The 26,234-nt window shown below is 37.9% G+C and overlaps 1 protein-coding gene across 1 annotated transcript in view; it reads right to left on the bottom strand.

Annotated features, from left to right (window-relative positions):
• ACPP (acid phosphatase, prostate) overlaps window positions 1-21,032 on the bottom strand; it is a 44,534-nt gene extending 23,502 nt beyond the window's left edge. The window contains exons 1-5 of the mRNA XM_011372213.2: window positions 20,829-21,032; window positions 10,454-10,549; window positions 7,514-7,600; window positions 6,864-7,016; window positions 2,275-2,373 (exon numbers count right to left, since the gene is read on the bottom strand). Coding sequence (XP_011370515.1) covers window positions 2,275-2,373; window positions 6,864-7,016; window positions 7,514-7,600; window positions 10,454-10,549; window positions 20,829-20,948 — 555 coding nt within the window. The 5' untranslated portion in view covers window positions 20,949-21,032. The remainder of the gene's footprint in view (window positions 1-2,274; window positions 2,374-6,863; window positions 7,017-7,513; window positions 7,601-10,453; window positions 10,550-20,828) is intronic.
• Window positions 21,033-26,234: the final 5,202 nt, after the last annotated feature.

The following is a 26,234-nucleotide window of genomic DNA, read 5'->3' on the forward strand; positions in this document are numbered from 1 at the left end:
GCTAACTTCTACTTGGTGTTCAGAACTTCCTGCTGTTTCTTGAATTCACTGACTGTACTGTAAGTACTGGTCAGTGGAGATAGGCAAAAGAAATCCGAAGTAGAAATATTGGAAAAGTAGAATTAAATCATGAGTATTTGCAGATATTATAAACCTGGAACACACTTAACAAAAAATGTAAAGACTTATATGAAGAACACCCTAATAAAATATTGAAGATAAGAACAAAAAGTAAAAGGTACCATGTTCTTGGAAAGGAAGATTCAACATCAGAAAGTTGCAAATTCTCCCTAAGTTAATTTATAAATTTAGTATGATCCCAATAAAAACACTAAAAGATTTTTCTGGACCTAGACAAGCAGATTCTGAAGTTCACAAAGAAAATAAAATAATAACCAAGAAAACTCAGGTAAAGTAGAGCAATGAGAGATGATCAGCCCTTTAGATATTAAAATTATAAAGTCTTAATAATTAAAACAATGTGGTTTTAGCTAATGAAATAAAAAAATAATTAAATAAAATAAAACGTCCAGAAATGGACTCCATTCATATGGGAATTTTAATACATAATAGCTCAAATTAGTTGAGAAAAGAATGAAATATTCAATAAATAGTGATGGGGCAATTAGGTAATCTTCTGGGAAAAAACTTAAGCAGGATATGTACCTCATACTTAACCCCAGTATAAATTGTAAATCAATCCAATATGTAAATGTGAAAAGGAAGGCTATACAAGAATTAGAAGAAAGCTTTGCAGACTTACTTTATAACCTAGCAATGAGGAAGGCTATTCTAAACTATTCTGACTAAAAATATACAAACCATATATGAGTATATCGGCACATTTACGACTACGTGGCAAAAACACTGTAAACAAAGTCAACGGGCAAACAATAAAAACAATGCCATTCATATTATAGACAAAGATATGAAAACATAGAAAGTATCTAAAAATTATAGAAACCTCCACCCCCCAATATGGTTAGAAATTGGTATTACCTAATTGCCCCACCAATAATTTAAAAGAAAAAGTGGTTCAAGGGATATGAACAGAAAAGGAAGTACAAATGGCATTTAATTAAAGATATCCAAAGCTTACTCATCACTAAAGAAAAGTACTACAGCACAATGTCGTGTAAGAGTGATGACACTGTGCCTCCTTGTCTCATTCCTGCTTTCAGAGGGGACACTTCTAGAGATACCGTTTTTTCACCTAACAGATTGGCAAACATCTCTAAAGTTGTCTATGCACGGTTGGCAAGGCAGTAGAGAAACGGGTGCTCTCATGCATTGCTGACAGGAGTAGAAATTGGTATAACCTCATTTGAGGGTAATTTGACAATATTTTAAGTTATTAAAATATTGCTCTAAAGCATCTACTTCTGGGATATTATTCCACAAATATTCTTGTGAAATTATTTATATGCACAAGATATTCGAGCAGGCTGTAAAAGATAGCAAATGACACAAATTTCCATCAATAGAGACTGGTCAAATAAATTATGGTATGACCATAAATTCAAATACACAGTTGTAAGAAAAAATGAAGAAACTATTTATGTACAAATATAAAAATATTTCCAAAATATTTTGTAAAATGAAAAAAAATACAAGTGACCAACCTTATAGTATAGCACTTTTGTGTAATAAAAGGGGAAATTATCAGAATATATTAATATTTATTTGCATATACATAAAGAAACTGCAAGGCTACATAAGAAAATACTGCCAGCAGTTATCTGTGGGGTTACTGAGAGACTTTCTACTGTATTCTTTATTTTTTATTTTTTTTTTGATTTTTGAACCATGTGAGTGTATTGACATATTCAAAATACGATTTTTAAAAGTACAAAGCATCACGTCTACTTTTTGTATAGTTTTGAAAAGAAGTATTTTGCAAAGTGGAAACAAAATTAAACAACAACAACAACAAAAAACCTATCCTTTGTATCTGAAGACAGAAGGCCAGTCCTTCAGCCTCACAATAAGGCACATCATTTTAAACTTGCATTTATCCGGATCCAGCCACACAGTTTCACCTGGTTCCTCACAGACATATGAGTATAAGATTCAGAAAAGACTGGCTTCTTTACTGTCTTGTGGCCATGGCACAGTGATGAGGACTAGGTTGTGATGACTGACCCTCATTAAACAATCTAACCCACTGCTTAACCAGCCATCGGCAGACACATTCCCCTCACACTTTTGAGAAACTTCATCTTTTGTCTTGGCCCTCACACTTATGTACACGACTAAATTACACTATTTTTTAACCTTATAGGGTTGCAGCCTCTTCTGGAATTCTTCCGATTTCAAAGTCTCCCTCTGAAGTTGTTGAAAACGAGGGCAGTTCCTGAAAGGCAGGTACAGCAACTGAGGACAAAAGAAAAATCATAAAAAACTTTATTAGTCAGAAGAATTTTGCTAAAGAAGCAGCAGCCATATTTTAAGCCTAATTAGATGCAAAGAGACCATGAAAATTCTAAAATTGAAGGCAAAGAGGTAAATGGTCTGCAGGTCTTAAACAGCAGGATATATACCCAGAACTGTAAAACTTTTTGTTCTTTCGTGAAATTGCCTAAATAGGACTATGCTGTTGGTAAATATTCACTTTTTGTGAAATGACAACTGTTACCTTCTAGACTCCTTTCACTTCTAGCACTAGGTGTACACATGCACCAGAGAAATAAATTGGAGGTTCTGGAAAGAATCTTAAGAGATCAATTTACCATTCATTGACTTAATTCCTACAAATTGGTAGATGGTTAAAATAATGGCACATATTAAATCCATAGAAAAATATATTTAAAACTCTATTATGAGAAAAAAATGATCATGCTAAAATGAGTTTAAATTTAACAATCTTTTATAGTTTTAACTATAACCTACAGGCTGGTGACTCCCGAGTTTATTTTGTTGCTCTTACTTTCCCTCTGTGTCTAGCTAGTCCTGTATTTCCAGCCCTTTGTGGATAGCACTACTTGGATTTTTCTCTTCTTCCTCAAATTTAACATGTGTAAAGCTGAACTCAACTTCGTTTTCAACTGTTTCCTCTTTGCAATCCCTTTACTTTTGCCAATGGCAAATATTTATCATCCTGCTTCATTAACTAATCACTTTTGCTTGTCTACTTTCAAAATATTTCCAGAATAGGCCCCTTTTCTTTATCGTCATTGTCCCTTCACAGTCCAAGCCACCATAATCCGTTTCAACTACTGCTTTCTATTTGGTGAGTTGGCATTTATTTATTCTTTCTACCTTCATGATTCACTCTCCACGAGCGGCTATATTAATCCTTTCAATTTTATTTTTGTAAATACTAATCTTTTTAAAGCATCAGTCAGATCATGCCACTCTGTGGTTTATGACTTTCACTGGCTTTCTATTTCACTTCGAGTAAAGCCCAAATTTGTTAGTCCCTAGTGATTGCTCTGCCCTGCTTTCCTACTACTGTCCTTGTCACTCGTTCCCCTCAAACAATACTGTGGGGCTTCATGCTGTCCCGTGAACACACAGGCTGAGGTCTCTGCAGACTGTTCTCTGCCTGAGACACTCCCCCTATTGACTCCCACCTACGATGTTTTAGCCATCCTGCCCCAGCCACCTTCACATTGCCTTGTTTTATTTCCTTCAAGGATTTCATCACCATCTGAAATTATTTAATTTATGTCCTAATTATCTATTTCCTATAGCATATAAACTCGAGGACAGCCAAGATCTTATCTAGTTTGTTCACTGCTGTGTTGTCAATGCCTAGAACAGGGCCTGGCATGTTAATAGCAACTGAGAAAACATTTTTTTTTATAAGTTGCTTTCTGTCTATCATTTCTGATTCTGTGTGTCACTTGTCTTATCTCTCTTTCCTTCCAAGGTTTTTACCGTCTAACTTCAGGCCTTCATTTAATTACTTCTGAATTTCCTCAACGGTTTTTCTTAGAGCCTCAAGTATCTTTTCCTTCCAAGCCATTGTCAGACAAATGCTCAAAGCACCACTCATAGTCTCACAGGGCTTTTATATACTTAAGGAGGAATACTTTTTTTTTTCACTTTTTTTTAAAATTTATGCCTACAGCACCTGGTCTTTCTAGGTGGTCTTCCATCCAAGTACTAACCAGGCACGACCCTGCTTAGCTTCTCAGATCCGACATCAGGCTTGTTCAGGGTGGCATGGCCGGCCATAGACCATGGACCGCGGCTCCACTGGGGCGCGAACCCAGGACCTTCTGCATGTAAAGCAGATGTGCTAACTGCTACACTATGGAAGCATGTCCAAGGAGGAATACTTTAACGTTCAGTGCTTTACATCTAAATCTCCGTGCGTGGCTTTCAAATTTTTCCACAGTTAGAAATAACTTTGTTTAGGGAAAAAATCATGAAACTATTCATTTAAAGGTCTATGTTTTAATGAATTATTTAAACTTTCTAGACTTCAGTTTTCTCATCTCACGTATTGAAAGAGTCAGGCTGAAAATAAATAGAATAATACCTAAACATCTGCCCAGAATATTGCAATTTACAAAGTCTTTTCCATTCCTTAACTAACTTGGTTTTCTCAAATCCCTATAAAGAAGTTAGGTGGGTACTGTTCTCATTTTACAGAAAAGGAAACTGAGGTGCAGGGAGGTTACTCAAGGTCAAGTATCTGAAGTGCTAGTTGTCTCTCATACCTAGGTTTTCCTAACTTCAAATCTAGCCCTCTTTCTACATCACACTGCCTTTCAGCCTCAGGATTCCTTCTAGCTATTAAATTTGAATTCTCTAATCTGTGCCCAACATAGTTATTCAGTCTTATTTTCATTCATTCTAAATATGAACTCTGGACACAGAAGGGCAAGCACTCTGTATGTTCACTCACTGCCATGCTTTTGAGCTGCCTTCCTTTCCTGTTCTACCTCTCCTCTGAGGTCTGGTTCAAGTTCTCAATCTCTCCATGAAGACTTGAATGACTGCCCTTTGGTAGCTCCAAGTACATCTCATTCTCTGAATTCCTTCAGTATGTACAGCTTGCACTTGAAATCAATGCTCACCATCCTGTTCTGTGTTCTATACATTTCACACGCGTGAATCTTTTTTCTTCAAATGGATTATAAATTAATGAGGAAATCTGGCCTCATCTTTCTCATATTTATAGTATTTTGCACAGCTCTGGGAATAACTTTGTGTTGATTGATTGATTGATTTTCTTAGAGATCTTAGTTGATGTTAGGGAGAACTGTTTTCATCTTAGTAAGCAGGGAGCTGGAAGCCATAGGTAGATAATCTTATTTGCTTTTATCTTCCTCTTTCTCTCTCCCTCACTCTCTGTTTTTCTCTTCCTCATCTTATAGTATCTGTCTTCTCTTTACTATCTAATTTAATTACTATCTTTCAGGATTAAGATACCTTGGTCTACAGTGGCTAAATTTGGTACTGCTGTCCAGCCTTTATCTAATATGAAAAGGCTGTAGTAAAGTAATTTTTTTTCTTTTTAGAAGAAAATAGTCACAAAATCTTAAGAACACCAGTAATCATAATACTTTACTCCTGATTCTATGAAGGAAAGAGGCATAAGCAAATCATCTTGGCTTTTGGGGAAACACCAGAAAAATTGTTTGGCGTAGATTTACCTAGAGTGAGGTTGACAGGGTCAGGCTATTTCTACAAAGCATTTGGAAAAAATTCTTAAGTTACCAGCAATTAAGTCAAATTTCTAGGTTCACAGGCAGGGCAAAGGGGATAGTAAGCTACCCTAGAGGTCACTAGGCAACAGTCCTGGTCATGCTAAGCCTCTGCCATAGAGAGATGAGATGGTCATGCTTATAATGTGATTGCAGGGGAATTAGGAAAGATTCCTTGTCCCAAACTACTTCCTTTATATAATCTAAAACTGCATACCTAGGAGATTAGTCAGATTTATTTATTGCTATTTAAAAAATAGCAAGTCCTCTCAAAAGGTTATAGAGTTCTTGATCAGCCCCACCTAGTATAAATAAAAAATCTGAGGTTTCTCTCAAACAGCCTCATTCAGGCAGCTTGGTTTACAGCATTGGATCTCAGACTTGGCTGTCCACTGGAATCATCTAGGGAGATTATTTTTAAAATACTGATGCCTGGGTCCCACCCTCCGGAATTCTGATTTGTGATGGAGTGTGCCCTGGACATCAATATTTAAAAAAATTATCAGGTGATTTAATATGCAGCTAAATTTGAGAATCACTGGTTTATAGGGAAGGAAACTGCTCTGGAATTTCCTGGTTCTAGTCCCAGTAGTGATGCTTATCAGCTCTGTAGCTTGGGGTCCATTTGGTTTAACTTATCTATAAGCACTTGTTTCCCTTCCTATAATATTGTCCATTCAAGGTTGTTATGAAAGGTAAATATGACACACATAAATTGTTGGGCACCAATTATATACTCAAGTCTTTCTCTTTTTTTCCTACCTAGAAATGAGAATTTTCATGGGGGAGAGAAGGGAGGTACTTTGTAGGTAAAGATGATTTAAGATATTCTGGAGAAAGGAGAACTCTGTATGGGGTACCAAAAGCCCAAGAATTGAAGGCAGAACATTGGGAGGGGTGTGTGTGTGTGTGTGTGTGTGTGTGTGTGTGTGTGTGTGTGTGTAAAGATAGAGAGAACCAAATTGCCAAAAGTTGAAAGAACAGCAAAACAAAATGGATGATAAAGATCCAAAGAGAAATTCTGTTTTGACCCTCTCCTGCCTTGCGTTTTCTATGTCCTACATTGTTATTTGCACATTTATTTAGGAAATAATTAAGGCTGCACAGCTCAAGGAGTGTCCAGACTCCCAAATCCACAAGGACTGAGCAGCCTGCCTTCCTCTTCCCAGGCCCCATAGAATCTCCTGCTTTTTGCAGAATACTGACCCGATCTTCAGAAAGAGGGACTGTGTGCACCGGGATGGGCTGCCAGGGTAGGCTGGGATTCCAGACACTGATACCTTCTGGGGGGAATAGGGCTGCAAGGTTTGTCATAGCACTCATCAATGTCCGGTCAACATCTGTGCTTTGGATATAAACCTAGAGTGGGAAAACCGAAGCAGAATCCAACTGAGAGGAACGGTGGGTTTTTCCTGTAGAGCTAATATTTGAGAAAAGGCAGAACAACCACACCAAAATATTAGCAGACACCGTGGTAGCATCATGATCATAAGATCTATTATGGAAGAGACAGTATTAAGAACATGCCTTGGTATATAACAACATGGTATGTCAATAGCTGAACTGACAAAAGAGACCAATTAAGTGGTGACTACTTGCCACCAGTTGCCAAGCTAAAGTATTTACCATAAGTGTCCATCAAATTTTGAACTTACTCATATTTATAATTTTCTAGGAACAAAATAACTGTACAAATTAGAGTACATTTGTAAACAAAATATCTGACTTGAACAAGTTGCTTGAAAACCAGGCAAAGCACTTTCATAAATGCGACATTATGTTAAACTCTTTCAAGGGAAAAAGTTGTCTGTTGATGTTTATAAGACTCATTCAAGAATTTTAGCTCCTCAACTTGCCTGTTGATGTTTATAGGACTCATTCAAGAATTTTCCATATCTTGTCTTTAAATACTCTCCAAGTTCATAATGCTGCTCCATGCCCAGCTATGTGAAAAAAACACACACAAAAATTAGTAAAAATAACTTCGTGAATCTTATCTATGCATTTCATCTCTCCTCACTAAATGGGTGAAAAATGGTGTACTTTAATAGTTCCACAATGACAACATATTTTTTTCTTTTTTTCCTTTTTTTATTTCTTTAATTCCCTCCGCCGTCTACCTCTCCTCCCCCAAACACATTTTAAAATGAAAACAAGAAAAAAGAGCTATGATCTTTAGTCATGACTCCCTCAGAAAATTCTTTCATCTTCATTAGCCTTTAACATAGGCCTTGCATAATTAATAGTTTGTAATTGATCTGGTTTAAGTTAATGGTTCATCTCTGGTGTGGTAGAGCATTCAATGGTCATCTTTTAAGGCAGAGCATTCAAAGTGTTAGTTGACTAGTTGGGGGGGTTTGTGGAAGAAATTCAACCATCTGATAAGAGGCTGGGCTTAATGAATCTGAAGATCCTTTTCAACCTCTGGGTATAACCATTTATTATTTATACCTGGTACATTTAAAATTAGAGTCTCAAAGTGTGGCCTGTGGATCAGAAGTGTTAACATCACTTGGAAGTATGTTAGAAACCAAATTCTTGGGTCCCATTCTTGACCTCTTGATCTAGAATCTTTGGATGTGAGCTCAGAAATCAGTTTTTAACAAACTCATCAAGATTCTGATGGCCAGTAATCATTGAAAAAGATTGCTTTAGCTCAATGATCTTTAAGCATTACTGTGCATCAAAAGCAAAATTTATGTAGGGGTGCTTGTTGAAACGCAGACTCCTTAGAATTTCCCCCAGAGATTCCCACTCATTAGATCCTGGGTATGGCTCTGGAATCTGCATTTTAACAAGTCCCTAGTGATACAGATCCATGTGGTAGAGCACCATGCTTTGAGAAACATTGCATTCAAGTCTGTCTTTCATACAGAGCCTCACCATAGCTTTGAGACTCAGAGAAGATGTGGTCATTGTGGCTTCTGCTTGATCTCACTAGCTCATTTGTTTGTTACTCCTGGCCATCACTACCATTACCACCTCTCTAGATTGGGGAAGATGGTAGAAAAAATAATAAATAATGTGTGCTTTGAGGTTTGTGAGTTTCCTGGATGAACTGGGTAGCTGAATAAGCAGGTACGTTGGGTCTAATTGTTCTAACATTGCTGACTTTGAGGAAATAATCATCTGTGATAGAGCAATGGTTTTCAAACTTTATCATGCACAGAATCATCTGGAGGACTCATTAAAACAAAGATTCCCAGGCTTTCACCCAGAGTTTCTGGTTCAGTGGATGGAGCCAAAGGTTTTACATTTCTGTCAAGTTCCCAGGTGATATTGATGTTGCTCAACCAGGAAACCCTACTTTGAGAACCACTGATATAGAAAGCCATCTCTTGTCATTACGTAGATTGGAAATACCTGGCCAAGGACAGGAATTTGAGCTCTAGAACTTTGCTACTTTAAGAGTGGCCATGTACCAGCACCCCTGGCATCACCTGGGAGTACGTTAGAAATGCAGACTCTCAGGTCCCATGTCAGATCTGTTGAATTAGAATCTGCATTTTAACAAGATTCCCAAGTGATGCATTTACACTTCAAAGCTTGAGAAACATTGCTCTAGGAGAATCTGATGGCTAGTCAAGAGACTCTTGGAAGAATACGGATCCCACAGTCTGGGAGAATCTTTTGGTCTTACTGGAAAAGCAAAGCAGGAGAACAGGAGTCTATACAGAACCATAGTTGTTAAGAAGCAGCCCTGAATTCTTGTAACACGTCTATCATTCCAGAAGCCAGAAGCTGGGTAGGCCTATGGAGAAAAGAGCTCTGATCTGGGACCCAGAAGCTCTTGGCCTCAAATAGCCTCTCTAAGTTCTCTTCTCTTCAAGAATCATCATAGCTGAGTTAGGGCAGTAATTCTCAACCTTGGCTGCACATTAGAGTCAACTGGTCAACTGAAGAGCTTCTAAAAATCCCAATGTCCAGGCCACACTCAAGACTAATTAAATAAGAACCTCCCAGGCAGACATCAATGCTTTTTAAAGCTCTTCAAATAATTCCAGTGTTTAGCTAAAATGAAGACCCATTCATTTTGGAAGTACCCAACTCTAAACATTCTTTAACATTTTCTTAATACATTTAAACAGTTAAACAGTGCTTTGGTCAGGACAGAAGCAATGCACCCGGCTTTGTGGCCCCAAGTAGAACATCCATACATTCTTATAAGTGAAGGGTGTGGGACGCTGGAACAGAGTCTACATTTGCCTCTGTTTCCCAGTTCACCTTCTCCTTAGGTGCTCTGTAGAAAGTAGGGCTCCCTGTGTTTTGCTGGTCACTTACAAGGAGGGCCTGATCCCAATAAACCCACCTGAGAAGAAAAGGAATTTGGTATCAGCACTTCCAGGGGAATCGGTTTCCCAACCCTGCTCACTCAGCTTATTGATGACGAGATGTTCAGCTTTCTCAAGTGGAGCCTGAGAAACTTGGGGGCTGGCTTATATATATCTCTTGACTCTCTTTAGTGTCCCTAAACTTCTGGAATCTTCTGTTGTCCATGCACACCTCTTCAGCTTTACTAAAGTCAGCAGGGTAAAAAAGATCAGAACTGGCAATTCTATACACTTTTACTAGTCACTAAAGGTGATTTGGACATGATCAGAAATAATCTAGGCTAACCATCAATGCTTCTTATTCCACAATCAAAACACATTTTAGACTTTTTAGATCCCAGGTTATTGTGCAAATTACTTTCCTAGTAACTGAAGTAGTTAAATGGTTTCAATAGATTACAGATCTCACAATGTTTAGTTTCCCTTGAGACTCATCACCAATATTTAGCTGAAAATCCAACCAACCTGAGTGAGTTGACCAAATCCTTGAGGCCATGAAGATTCCTTAATGGGGTCATTAGGAAAGGTTTCGATGGGACTTCGGTCTCCATGCCTAAACACCTGAAAATAGATTGAGAAGGTAACGTGACAAACCTCACTTAGGTTTTTGTCTCTGCTCATCATAATAGATCTTCTTCTAAACCAGCAGTCCCCAACCTTTTTGGCATCAGGGACCAGTGCTCCTGTGAGAATCTAATACCTGATGATCTGAGGTGGAGCTGAGGCGGCGATGCTAGTGCTGGGGAGCGGCTACAAATACAGATGAAGCTTTGGTCACTCGCTGCTCACCTCCCGCTGTGTGGCCCAGTCCTAACAGGCCATGGACTGGTATCGGTCCATGGCCAGTGGTTTGGGGACCCCTGTTCTAAACTACTAGTTCTTAGCCTTGGCTGCTCGTAGAATCACTTGGGGAGTGAAAAAAATTCTGAGGGTGGACCTACTCCTAGCGATTTTGTTTTAATCAGTTTGGGTTGTGGCCAGGCCATCAGGATTTAAAAATCCTCCCAGGTAAATCTCATATTAGGCTAGCTAACTCTTTTCCTGAGCTTCCGGTAATGCAAGTGACGAGATATAGCCATTAGGAGGCAGGCGACCCACACAGGGAGACTGGTTTGTACCATTAGGGCAAGAAGTAACACAAAGCTTAGTTTGGTTACTTCATTGCAGATAAACTCTGATGAGAAGTACTCCCCCCTTAACTGTGGTTACAGATATAATGGTGTTAACAGTTTTGCATATAATAAAAATTGTGGCTATTAAGTGCTACATAGAATTCATGACCATTTTGAGCCAAGGACTTGTTAGTCTTTAGGAGGTTAGGGGTAAAGGAATTGTGGTAAGGAGATTAGAAAATAAATTTTAAACACTTTAAGGACAAACTTCTCGATTTATATGCATGTCATGCTATTTTTGATTGCCCATTTTACTCTTTGGGGAGTGTAGCCTGGACTTTTGAAACCTTGGTACTTTGATTACAATATGCTTTCTGAGTGGTATACCAAGCCAAACATAAAGCTATTTTTATAAACAAAAGATAGGGAAAGAAAAACACTCAAGAAGCACAAAATGAAATCTAAACTGATGTCATCAAACATATTTAATTGCATTATCTGAGATTTCCTGCATTTTCCACTTATACAACCAGCCAAGATGCTGCATTGAAATTCTGCTACCAGATATACTACCAGAAGCCTGCTCCTTTGAAATTCTGTAAAACAGTTCGGTATACACAGATTAAGGAGCAGTCTCAAACTTTAGTCATCTTTGAGATAGAATTCCAGGACAGTGAGGGAGGCTTCCAAGACCAGGGTTGTGTCTCTGATGTCTGAAGAAAATTGATCTTTGGCCCCCTAAACTGGTGAGAAACTAAAATCTCAGTAGAACAGGCTACAGCAAACAGAGGGCTAATGGTGGAGTGGATCTTTTGGTCAAATAAGGAATTACTGTCATGAATGTTCCACTCACGGCAGGAAGAAAGGCTGCATATTCTCTGATGAGCATCTAGTCACTAGGGGTGCCTTGGTCATGACCAGAGATTATCAAGGTTAACCATTAGCGCTTCTCTTTCCACAATTGAAACACAGGCTTTTGGATCCCAAATGGTGTGTGCAAAATACTTTCCCAGATCTGAGTAAAGATGTCACATAGTTTCAGTAGGTTATCAACCCCACGTTATTTAGTTTCCAGGGTTTCTCAACCTTGGTATGTAGTTGACATTTGGGTTGGATAATTCTTTGTGGGGGGCTGTTCTGTGCATTGTAGGATCCCTGGCTTTTTCCCACAAGATGCCAGTAGCATTTCCCAGTTGTGACAACCAAAAAGGTCTCCAGACATTGCTAAATGTCCCCTGGGGGCAAAATCACTCACAGTTGGGAGCCACTGAGTTAGTCAAAGAGAAGTCAGATGAGAGACACTGACTAGGAGTGAAATAATTTACAATGCTTCCTCCAGCCTATAAACACAACAATAATTCCTCAGCATTTTTTGAACTCTTGCTTTGTCCTAGAAACCGTGCTAAGTGCTCCTTATGCATTTAATCCTCTCATCAATTCTACAAAGCAGTTATTATCTTCATCTTACGAACAAGAGAACTACTAGTTAAACAACCTGCCTAAGGTCACACAACATGTTAAGTGCCAGAGCAGAGACCCTAACACAGGCTGAGTGTGAGTCTCCAATGCCAGCAATCTTAACCTCATATAACAGGCTCATTTCTCTATGGTCAAACACACCCCTCAGCATCCCATCAGGTAGATAAATGTGCACAATCTGAAATCTGGGGCTTCTTTATAAACTTTACTCTTTTCCTTTAAAATTGGAAGCTATGTGTGTGTGTGTAAGGAAGGGTGTTGCATCAGAAGAAACCAAAACTTTGTTGTAAGAAACAATCCCGAACATTATTTAAAAAATATAACTGAGATTGTGCAACTAAATGACAGAATGGCCTGTGGAGAAAAAACAAGTGTGATTCCCCTAGAGAAGTGTGTGTTAAAGAGCAGAGCACTGGAACATAATCATGAGACGTGGGCAAGCTTTCTTATTCTGTTCTTACAGGTCAGAAATAATTGTATTTCCCTATAGTGCAGTAGGTTTGAAGGGTTTCTGAGGTAGTGGCTTAAACATGCTGCAAACTCTTTAAAATGAGTGTCCTACAGAAACACTTAATAAACCATCCCCCACCTCTGACGCTAAAAATCAAAGTGTGTGTGTAAGTGCGTGGGTGTGTGTGTGTGCACACGCAGATGGCATTCTTGAACTTTCGGAGTTTCGTCAATTCAGCTGGAGCCCTTGGACTGTGCTTAGGTGCTCTTCTAAGTCTGCAGGAGAGCAATCTTCTTAACTGCTGCTCTGCCAAATTTATAACCTCTGTTCTCAGTCCAGCAATCGAACTCTAAGAAATCCTTTGGAAACCTAAAAATATATTATTAGCAATATGACTATCTGCAGTACTAGTGATAATTACAATAAGAAGGCATCCAAGATAATAACAACCCATTATGTTAGTGCAACCCTCCATGGTTTTGTACAATCCTTTCTCCTGCTACCTATTTTAATTCTTACAACCCCACTGTGAGGACAGGTTGCACTATTGCTACACTGAACGAATAAGGAAACACAGGTTCAAAGAGATGGAGTAAGCCGTCCAGATCTAATTCTCCTGATTGCCAGCCCAGTGTTTTCCCCACCACATCACATTCACTTCGCCCTTTTAAGTTACAGGTAACTTTTTTTTTTTTTTTTAAAGAACCGTGGTTTGCCATGGGGCTATAAAGTACAGCATAGGGAATATAATCAATAATATTATAATAACCATGTATGTTGCCAGGTGGGTACTAGACTTATTGGGGGAAGGATCACTTCGTAAATTATATAAATGTCTAACCACTATGCTGTAACACCAAAGACTAATATAAAATAATATTGAATTTCAACTGTAATTGAAACAAAATAAAATCTAACTAAAAAAAAAAGCAGTTGAGACATTATAAAAAAAAAAAAAACATGGTTTGCTGCCCCCACGAATGATCCTGCTCCACTGTGTCTGCTGACTCTGCCGACCAGAAGTGGTGAGTTGCATAGCATGTGGAGACTCTGATGGATACACCGGGGGACACCATGTCCAGTCCCTCTCTCTGTGCAGCAGTCAGTGTTTTTCAAAAATGTCAGTCAGAATATATCACTTGATTGCTTAGAACCCTCTCATGTCCTCTCATCTATCAAACTTTATTTTGCACAAAACTGTAAAGATATATAAAAGTAGAGATTTTTATAATGAGCCCTTCCCTATGAGTCCACCACTTGCTCCAATAGTTATCAACTCATGTGTGGCTAGTCTTGTATCATTTATAATCGCTCACTCTCAGACATTATATTATTTCCTATCTCTCTTTGTATAAAATTCAAAATCCTTACAATGGCTCACAAGATCCTTCTTGTTAAATGTGCTTACCCTCCTGATGTTACATTCAACATATTATGTCCCCAAAACAGTGCCAGCACACATTATGTCCCCAAAACAGTGCCAGCACACAGAAAGTACACACATCACACACACACACACACACACACACACACACACACACACACACACACAGAGCTTGTTTTAATGAATGAATGAATCTTGGATTGGGTCTAGTTCCTCCAGGTACATGGTGATGTTCTAATCTCATTACATAAGGGCTTTTGATTGTCATGCTTACCTATCATCAAGGTATACCGTGTGTGCTTCTTTCCCCTGCCACCCTCCCACCCCGTTTCCTTTCATTCTCTTGTCTTTCCCCTCGATGCCCTCTATATGTGCCTTTGCTTCTAGAACAGTGAGTCTGTCTTTGGTCTAGATTGGAGTCTAATAAACCATCGTGTTTTCCTTTCAGGTTTGGAATTCAAGATACATCACAAAACTTTGGGATGATTCTGGAAATCTTCAAAGGGATCATGGCTATTGGCATTATTCCCTACTCCCTATTCCATTAGGATGTAGTCCAAGTTGTGAAATTTCTTGATGCACAAACCTTGCGTTGAATAAAAGCCTTTTATTTTCTTCTTCTAGGAACTGAGGAATAGGTCCATTGGTAAAAAGAATTAAAAAGTGAAAGAATATGGGCAGAAATAAATGAGCCAAGTATATGTACATTACTTCAGAGGTATGAAGGAAGGCGGACGGGCTATAAAAGGAATCAGAGTGAAACAGAACTGTAAAAAAATCCAACTGTAAAAAAAAAGGAAAAAAAAAAGGAGTTGAGGAGATACTGAAAAAACACCCATAGTTTGCTACCCCCATGATTGATCCTGTTCCATTTCCCATACCCCACGAGGGAGGCAGTAAGGCAGGCCACTCTAAAGAGACTTTTATCCAGGAAGAACACAGAGGCCTGCAGGAGAGGGGAAGGGTGAAACTGTGTGTTACATTATGTGGAAGCTGCGACATATCTTGGAAAACGCTCTGGTTTTTGAGTTGGTTAGACCTGGGTTCAAAGCTCTGCTTTGTCGACACCTAATTAATTGGATGACCTTGGGAAAATAGTTTAAGTAAAACTTCTACATGCCTCGATTTCCCTCTTCGTAAAATGAGAAAATCATTAATTCCCATGCAGGAGAATCATGAGAATTAAATGTGTAATGTATGCAAAGCTAGCGCCATAGAACTGAACATAGAGGATGCACTCTATATATGAGGTTTGCTATTATATTTGTTACTATTAATTTTGTTGTTGTTATTATTCAGGCACATACCTTAGCTACTCCCTATACTTCCCTTCCTGCTGGCAATGGCTTGTATCATATAGGTAAATGAGTACTACTTGTTGAGCAAAGAGAAACATATTTCTCTCCTCCAAGAAATATTTCTATCAACTCTAAATCATCTCTTCTCCACTTTTATTTCTCTGACTTGGCTGGTTGAAACGTCTTGAGCCAAATCTAATTTCCCTGATCAGTTTACCACTTTGAAAATTTGCAAAATGTATTAGCATAAAACTGGGGAGAAGCTTGCGTCAGCAAACTGGACTGATCTCCTACTTGGCCCAGCACCAACACTCAGTACACAGTGCTCTGCCCAGAAAATGCCTTTGAAGAACATGCAGGTCTCTACAGACGGCTTTGCTGCTCCTTGGCCCGTGATTAGGGAACGACAGAGCAAAGGAGAGACATTGGAGGGTTGTTCTTGAGCAGACGCGGGAACTCTGACTTTTGTTTTCTAGTAGAGAATTTTATCTGGTACATCTTTTGTAAGCCAGCTCACAGGTTGTAGATGCGCCACCGAACAGTTACATCTTGAGTCCCAAGCACCCAGTACTCCACAGGTAAGTTTCAGCTCCTATTTTATTACTCTTATGTAATACCAAGATAAAATTATATACTTTCCCAGGTCATTTTGGGGATTCAAAATACAAATATAAAGAGCCTGGCATCTAGTGGATGCTCACAATATGGTAGCTGTAACTGAAATTCTTTAATAGAAGTGAAAAAATGTTTTACAGGCCCCGAGAAGTTCCTGCTTGTGTTCAAAGGTATAGTTCAAACATGAACAGTGAAGCTGAGGAAATTAAAAGGCAGTCAGTAGTCTATTCTAGCCAAAAGTTATTAAGGAAAGGACCAGTAAGTTAATAGATCCGTAAGTCAAACCATGGTTCGAATAAATTCTATTTAACTCTTGAGTAACATTTTAAATGTATATATTTTTCTAGTTTTTATTAGGCTAGGGGCCCAAAACTGGGAAGAAAATGAACCAAAGTTGATGGGAAAAAAAAACATGTAAATACCTCATCCTTTTGAGAGTAAAAAGAATAAATGGAAAAAAAAACCTTGGCATTTTAATTAACTGGTTATGTGAACATTATAAAAAACGCACACGAGATAACTGTGTGGTATACATGTATTAATATTAATTACAATGTTTTAGGCATTTACCAGATAGGCTTAGAAGTACGTCTGTATATGAACTCAATTAAGCCTCACAACAACTCCACGAAGTACTATTATCCCCATTTTACTGATGATAAAATTGAAGCACAAATAGGTTAAGTTACTCATGCAAAGTCACTTAGTAAAGAATTGAGCTGGCACTCAAGTCCAGGAGGATTAACCGCTGTGCTATAGTGTATTGTGTAGAACACAATATTATAAATTTCTTTATTGTTTATAGCTCATATTCCTTTTCAAGAATTTCAGATGTTTAAAGCCTTTTATGTATACTGTCTCTATGGCATCATCATCTTTTCAGCAACCAAAATTAGAAAACTCAGGGTCATTTTGTTTTCTTTTTCTTCTTTAATACTCACATTCAGCCCACAGGATTCTGCCTTCACAACTTTTAAAAGAAATTCATCCTTTATTTTCTAATTTTATGGCTTTCTGATCCAACTTGGGTCTTCACTGTGCCTTTCCTGAGTTGTGGTAGTATCCTCTCTCCATTCTCCCCTCCAGCTCTTTCTCTCCTCCAGCTATACTTTAGGTGTGTCACCCCGCAAGAGAAAATAAGTTAGCATTCGTACATGGGGAAGCCTTGAATACAAATTAGTCAAGCAGTCTGAGGTTCTAGTATAGATAACTATCTAATACGTTATGTTCTCTCATATACTCCTTTTAAGTAATGTGTGTGCTTAACCATTAAGTTTATTTATTAATTTTATGAACTCAAAAATAATAAAATTTATATTGTATTGTTTATAAGCTCAAAAGTAATAAAGGGTTATCTAGTACCTTGAAGTTCTATGTACTTATGCTAAGTACAATAAGTCAGTAACAAAAGGACAAATCCTGTACGATTCCACTTATATGAGATATGGAGAGTAGTCAAATTCGTAGTCAAATTCATAATCAGAAAGCAGAATGGTAGTTTCCAGGGGCTGAAGGGAGAGAGGAATGGGAGTTGCTGTTTAATGGATATGAAGTTCCAGTTTTGCAAAATGACAAGAGTTCTGGAGTTGGTTGGTTTTAATGGTAGCACAACAATGGAATACACCTAATGCCACTGAACTATACACTTTGGGAGGGTTGAGATGGAAAACTTTATGCTCTCTGTATTTTATCATGATTTTTGAAAAAAGAATAATTAAAGATCAACAGATTTTATCCAAAAAGTTGGAAAGTTTCTGCTTTGGACTGATAGCTTCTAGCAGCACCTTCCATTTGTATCCTGGTTCTCACATTCACGTGTGTATCATGCCATTTGAACCTAAAGACAACTCTGTGAAGTAGAAAGCATAGTTACGGTCATTATCCTCAACTTCACATTTGGGGAACTTGAGACTCAGCTGGATTGAGTGACCTGTCTGTGGTTCCATATACCTGATTAATGATGCTGGAACTTGCATTAATGAAAGTTTAATGTTTTCCGAGGTATAGCTTTCGACTTCTATTTTAGCCCATAGCATTAGCAAATTTATAACAATATTGGACTCCCACCCTGAGGAGGAACTTGCCAATCTTTTACTTTCCAGGAGAGGCGAGACAGAACCCTGAAGGTCTGCTGTCCCTGGCAAAGGGCGATGGCTAGCATCATTTGCATTTGCCTTACCACAATATGGAAGTTACCCATCTCAGTAGTGAGGTGATGTGCTTAAGACTCAGAGGCTGTTTTCATCAAGGATATTCTGTGACTTGAGTAAGAACTTTGCAAGGTAAATCAAGAAGAATGAGAAGAACTTATACTTTGTGACAACCCTTTCTTTATAGAACCTAGGTGGATGAGAAGGAATTTTTCTTTCTTCCTTAGATCCCCTAAACTTGTGATTTTTCCCTTGCTTAGAGGAGAGAGAATACTTTCAAATGGCATTTCCCTATCTACATATAAAATAATTATGTATGGGATTACCTTTAAAAAGCCCTGTAGGCGTGTGTGGCATACAAATGAAAGAAGATGCACCATGAGTGATAATTATTTAAGCTGGTTAATGAGTGCATTGTGATTCACCGTATCTATTATTCTCTCTCTATAAACTTAAAAATAACGATTCTCTAAGGGTTTTCTACGGACACTTTGGAAAAAAGAGGAGGTGGATTCTATAGTCAAAATTTAGGAAATACTTGAAAGTTTACTTGAAAGACACAGAAAATATTAGAATATTAAAGACTCTAAGGAGTCTTGCATTTACTAGATATTTAAACACAGTGTAACCACATTCTGTTCCTAAAGTTGATCTGACTACTGAAACCCATTTTTTTTTTTAACCAGACAATGCCTGTTAACAACTTGTCAAACTAACATTTCACAAGGCGTATTTTGGTGAACCTGTTTTAAAAACTCATGTGGTGACTCTGTTCATGAGAAAAAACAAAACTCAAGGGCAGTTTCCTGTTCTTTCCAACAGGAACAGCTTTTCAGAACTAGGGAAGATTTATTATTATTATTAAATGTTATTATTATTATTATTATTATTATTTGGATCACAGAGGAAACACAAGGAAACTGCCTGCTTGCCTTAGAGAAGAATTAACTTGGATTCCCTAACCAGAAGTTATCCAAGAGTAGAGAGGAAGAAAAGAAACCCACAAGAGTTTGGTAGCCAAGAGAAGTTAGCCTGGACTACTCAACCAGCTTGTCACAGGTTTACAGTGTTGGCAATGCAATTTCTGCAGAGTCCCCACACTTGCTTAATGCACATGTTGGCAAGGAATCCACGAATAAAACTGAAAGTCTTAACTCACATGGATTTCCCTATATGACTAAAGTCTAACTTCCCATGAATGGTACACAATATTATACAGCTTTTTCAGCACAGAAGCCTGACAGCTGGTAGATCATTTGTAAATAAATTGATGATATATGTTTCTCTGTTTCTCTCTCTTTCGTTGTTGATTTATGACGTAGTAAAGATTTTTTGGACAAAGAATCTTGATTTGCATAAACACATGGTTATGAAATTTTTCTACAGAAGAGAAAGGAGTTCTGAATACATTAAGCTGAGTAAATAGAAACTTCATGTTTAATTTTTAAGTAAAAGTTGACCTCCCTTCAAATTATAAAAATAAAATTTGAGTATTCTTACAGAAAGAAACTTTACTTATTTATCAGCGTACTTTCATGATCAAATAAAAAAAAATATGAGGCAGAGCGATGGAGAGAACCTGTGAAAGACAAGGAGAGCATCAGAGGCAAAGAGAGACAGAAATTGAAACAGAAAATAAAAAGAAATAGTGATTCAGAGAAAATCAAAGACACAGACAGAAATCAAGAGTTATAGAGGGATTAATTCCAGAACTCATGTATTAAGTGGTTAAATCCCTCTTACTCTGCAATTTCTCTATCTATTTTTAAAACAATGTCGACAATGTATTTTCTTTCCCTGACATCATGCATTAGGCAGCCCCCCTTTTTTCCATAAGTTGTCACACATATCATGGGTGAGGAAAAACATGATTTTAATGGTCAATCAACTCTGTGTATCAGGAAGTCATTCTAGAACTCTTGAGTTTAGTTTCACTTTTATGCTCAAACACCATTTACAAATACATTCCTGAAAAACAAAATGACTGTTTTTTAGTTTTCAAACAAGTACTTATTAAACTGAATGAAGCTAGTTTAGTTTTTGGTGCTAAACAGCGCCAACTGAGGCTTCTCCTTGTCCAATGTGGCTGTGGAGAGGAATCTGCATTCAAGGCAGTTGTAAAACAAGTAGATAAATAAATAACACTGGCAAAGGCAAAAATAACCAAACCAAACACTTCTTTGTCAGGACACGTTATAACTTCATCATGAGGACCTTGCAAAACTTGATTATTCACTTTCTGAGTTTGGTCTCTGGGAGACAACATAAGGGTAAAATGAAACCAGATACTTGGTTTTCAGATCCTGATGGTCACAGCTTTAAGGGAAAAGCAATGAGAAAAGTCTACTCACCAATGTCACAAATTTCAGCTCCTTAGCTACCACACTTCGGTCTAGCCAGAAGGAAAGCAGAAGCAAGAAGCTAAGGCGAAGGCTTGCTGTCCTGGCCGAGAGGAGCTGGGCAGCTCTCATGCTGGGGAGAGCTGTTTCTGGCAGGAGTTAGGAGGTGCTACTTCCTGTGCTAAAGCCATTAGAGGGGAAGCTATTTAATTAAGGATTAAAAGAGGAGGAGGAGCTGGGAGGAGCCAGATTCATAAACAGTAAAATCTCCAGGTAGTTTGGGACTAGGTTTGGCATGTGTCTGGTCAAATAAATTTGGGGCTGGGTGCTAGAGATCACAGTTTCCTGGATTTAAGTGAGAACATTGAGGCCCAGAAAGGAGAGAGCTGTTGCTCAAGGTCACAGAGCATTTTCGTAGACATTTCTTTTGTAGTTTACCTTTTATCTTTTCTTTGGATGGGGTTGTGATACAGTGTTTGTTTTTTGGCTGTCACTTGGGAGAAAGATCTACCCTGATTATGGAAACTTTAGGCCAGCGATTCCTCATCTTTTGGGAATCTGGAATTCTAGGGAAAGAACTATGGAAGGAACTGCAGGTACTGACAAATTTTGGGTCTATTCTCTAGGCCAAACAGAGCTCCCTTTTCTAATACTCTCGTGTAGCCCATAGAGGTATTTTTTAATTGAAGAAAAGTGAGAGCAATTTTAATTTGAAAATTTTTAGTTACTCCTTAAGGTATTTGAGGCTCATCTGCGATATCTCAAAATTAGAATTGAAAGTACCTTTTCTAATCTGAAAAGGTACTTTTATAACAGTTTAAAAACAATAACAAACTAACCTACAACTCTATATTATCCCTCATGAACTTTGGCCATGAGCCTTATATTCTGTGTTAGTCACACCCTTGCTTTGATCTCATCAGGGATGCTACAAAATAGGATAATCCGGATTGAGGAAATTTAGCTTCTCATTTTCCCCAATCTGTCAGCTCCAATCAAAGGCTAAAACAGGATTTTTGTGCAGAGTTCCTGTGGTGATGTTTCCACCCCATTATCAGAGGGAGAACAATGGTTCTCCCACCCCCGCCCCCGCAAACCCACCCTCCCCCGCCAACCTGTTTTCTGGTACATTGCACTCACCTGTGACAGGAGAGTTCTGTTGTTACGTGACATAGGATGCCCTAGAATGTGGTGTGTGGGAGAGCTGTTACTTTGTCTAGTATGGGGAAATATATGTGAAGAAGGAAGGCATGTGTAGTTAGCGTTAGACATTTAAGGGGACTCGTGACCCTCTCTTTGCCATCACATTCTCTACTTGTCAGTCTCCATTGTCATTTTTAATGGGGAAGATTTTGAGGCGTTGGGTGCAGGAAAAAGGGGGTCAAGATTGAGAGGTTGTCCAGGGCAGAGATGAAGTTCCCACACTGATCCCTGCTGTGTGCACCAAACAACCTGAGAAAGGAAGGTAGTACCTGCTGACCATTCACAGGCTTAGTTCTTACATGCCTTAATCGTGCCAAATATCTGATTCTGCTTGATGTTTTATTTTCTCAGGGATCAGTCTGGCTCCTTGTTTGCCTATTTTCTGCCTCGTCTCACCCTTGGATTAAAGCCTGTTACTATTTCAGCTACAGCCTTAGTGCTTTCTGATAATTACTCTGGTTCCGTAACCTACCTGATAATTACTCTGGTTCCGTGTCATGTTGTGCTAGGTTGGATAAACCTTACTTTTTTTTTTTTGGTATTTTATTTATTTATTTACATTTATAAATGCCTTTAAAAATAATTTTTATTTCTAAATTACTGTTGACATTCAATATTATTTTATATTAACTTCAGGTGTATAGCATAGTGGTTAGACATATATATAATTTACAAAGTAATCCCCCGATAAGTCTAGTACCCACCTGGCTCTGTATGTAGTTTATTACAATATTATCGACTGTATTCTCTATGTTGTACCTTACATCCCTGTGACTATCTTGCCATTACCAATTTGTACTTCTTAATTCTTTCCTTCATCTTTTCCACCCATCTCCCAATCCCCTCCCATGTGGCAACCATCAGTTTGTTCTCTGTATCTATGAGTCTGTTTATATTGTTTGTTTATTTTGCCCTTTAGTATCCACACATAAATGAGATCATATGGTATTTGTCTTTCTCTGTCTGACTTATTTCACTTAGCGTAATACCCTTAGGTCCATCCATATTCTCGCAAATGGTAAGATTTTACTTTTTTTTGGATGTATACCATTATATACAAGTACCACATCTTCTTTATCCAGTCATCTACTGATAGACACTTAGGTTGCTTCCATATCTTGGCTGTTGCAAATAATACTGAGTGATTATAAGGGTGCATATATCTTTTTGAATTAGGGTTTTGGATTTTGGGGGAGTAAAATCCAGAAGGGGAATTGCTGAGTCATAAGGTGGTTTTATTAGGTAAACCCTACTTTTGACTCAACCTTAATTTATCTGTGTAACTTCCTCTGGGCTCCTTTTAGCCCTTCAAGTAAGAACAAAAACAATAACAACAATTTTTTATAGAGACAATCAGGAAAAGGCTACTTGAATGGAATATATCTCAATTCAAACTTAATTCAAGTTGGAATTAGTGGATGGTTTACATCTCTATCAGTCACCATCCTAACTTCTACTTCGATCATCAAATTATAAGAGAGAAGATTATAAATATAGATCTGCACACCATGAAGTTGAGTCTGAAAGATCATCAACTCACATAAAACCCATTTAGAATCTTCTTTGGTCATGTGAACCTTGAATTCATGAGGCCTATGTAAAGACTGAGAATCATTTGGAATAAATGGATACAGTAGCATTGAAGGTTGAGATACATCAATAGGTATATTGGATGTTCACCAAGTAGAAACTCTGCTGACTTCCTACATCTTCAAAATTATATTATCTGTCTCTCAGTGTCATATGGACTTTGGGCACTCAATAATATTGATTGTTCAACAGTCAATATAAAGGGAAATTATTGCATCAAAGCCTTTTTATAATTTTAGCTGCTTTGAGGCAAAATTTATAATGTTAGCTGCTTTGAGGTGGGATTAGGGTAAAACTCCCCTTAGCTAGTCATTGTGTCATTGTGTGTGTGTGTGTGTGTGTGTGTGTGTGTGTGTGTGTGTGTGTGTGTCTCTCTCTCTTTGCTTTTGGAATAAGATGACTATTTTATTGTTTAACATTTAGACAAACTTCCCCCCATAGCACCAATGATTACTTCATTAGAATATTATCAAAAGTAAAGTGAAACTTCAGAGATCATTTTTCCTGTATTTCTCTAACTTAACATATGTAAGAATCACCTGGAAAGCTTAATAAAATACAGACTCCTGGGCCTCCCAGAAATTCTAGTTCAGGAGGTTCAGGTAAGGTCAGTAACAGTGCCCCACCAAGCCTTATTGGAGCTTCAGGTGGAAGGAAAAATTAGTAATACTGAGCCTGTCTTTTTAAAAATTTTAACATTTTAAAAAATGATAGATTGTTTTACAGTAATTTTTATTTTTTAAATATTGTGTAAAATATTATTTATCTTGATTAGGGAGTTTTTTTGGCACCCCCTTAAATTATGTGCCCAGGGCAAGTGCCTTACTCTCCTCATCTGGGAAAGAACAACTTCTTTTTTCTTTTGAGATTAAATTATCTAACTTTCTCTGGTTCTGTCTACAAGGAGGTGAAGGCTTGGGGGAGATGAGGCCAGGTTTGGATGACTATACCGAGGCACTGAAAACTGAAAAGAACTGAAAAGTGGTTTTGTTTGTAGATTGAACAATGCCGACTAACAGCTAGTCCTTGGACCTGCACGGGGCTGGCCTCCCTCATAAATCCTCTCCTTGTAATAAAGTTACTTTTCTCACATTGGGAACTAACTAACCTGAGAGAACAGAGATAACAGTGACTCATAACTGAGAAAGAGGTCAGGAGAACAGGGATAGAGTTCAGTCTTTCTGAAACTGTCACCCAGGAACCAGTCCCAGTTGTTTAGGTCCCGGCATGAAAGACAGAACGCACATGTTTTGTTACAGTCCACTTTGCTCATCATTCCAAAGTTCTGATTACTAGAATAACCAGGAAATGTCCCATTGCTATTTCACCTTTAGTACAGCCTTACTGATTGAATACTAGACTGGTTCTTCAAAGGTTAAGGCTAAAACTCACACTTAAAAATATGTTACCCTATTTCATTTTGTATAAATGTAAATTAAAGACTGAATGGATATGCACATTTTGATGGTGATTTTTTCTGGATGACGTGATGATAAGTGGTTTAATTTTCTTTCTGCCTTTCTCTATGGCCAATTCCTAAGTGATTGAAAAGAAAATTTTCTTTGTTCTGTCCTTCTCTTCCATATTTCGATGTGTCCACAACTTCTTATAGTATCACGAAACTCCCAGAAAACACAATATCCATTTAGAAAGTTCTCAGTTTGTCCTTGAGAATTTCCTGAATCAAAGCATGTCAGTGGCCTAGTAAAAATCTTCCATTGATTTCCCACCCTGCTTAAAATAAAATCTCAAACCCATCGAGACCCTGCTTGAGCTGGCTTCTGCTACCTCTTCAGCTCATCTCTTATCACCCTTCCTGGCTCATTCCTTTGCAGCCACATTGATCTCATTGTTTCTTAAACAAGCCACAAATGCTTCCTCTTCATGTCTGTTGCATTTTACAACTCCCTCTCTGGTATACTTTTCCTTCAGATGGGCTGATTCTTTCCCTTCACTTCTTTAGATAGGCCTTCGCAGACCACCCAGTTAAACTAGCAGTTTCCCAGCAGATTCCCAGCAGTCTCTATTATACCACCTTGTTTTATTTTTGTTATAGCACTTTTCATACCTGACATTGTTATATATTTGTTTGCTTGTTTGTTTGTTTCTTGTCTGTCTCCTCCATTAGAATATAAACTCCACAAGAGCAGAGGAGTTTACTGCTGTGTCTCCATTGGATAGAACAATACCTGGCACATAGTAGGAGCTCAATAAATATTTGTTGAATGAATAAATAAATTCTTATTAATCAATTTCTTTATATAAAAAGAAAATCTCCCAACATATTTTGAAATTTTCTTAAAATATCCTTCAACTAATTTTCTGTTTATCTGTCCCATTGCCGGGAGGATGGGTACTTTTAAAGCTTGGATAACTTGTTTCGAATAAATAAAGTCATGTCAATCTTTATCTCCTGATTGTGAGACTTTCAAAGCTTTGTGATTTTCTGAATCCTAGTCTCCATTATTTGACTGCTGACCTTAGTCCTCCTGGTAATTTCTGTCAATTGTGACGTGTTTTTGGGGCATCGGTCAGCTGAAGGAGAGACATTTTTTGAATCCTATTTTAATTTGAAAAATTAATGTAACTTCTTCATTTTATGTGATAATGTCTGTGTTTATTTGA

This window comes from Pteropus vampyrus, unplaced genomic scaffold (genome assembly GCF_000151845.1).
Source record: "Pteropus vampyrus isolate Shadow unplaced genomic scaffold, Pvam_2.0 Scaffold1, whole genome shotgun sequence".
NCBI classification, from domain to species: domain Eukaryota; kingdom Metazoa; phylum Chordata; class Mammalia; order Chiroptera; family Pteropodidae; genus Pteropus; species Pteropus vampyrus.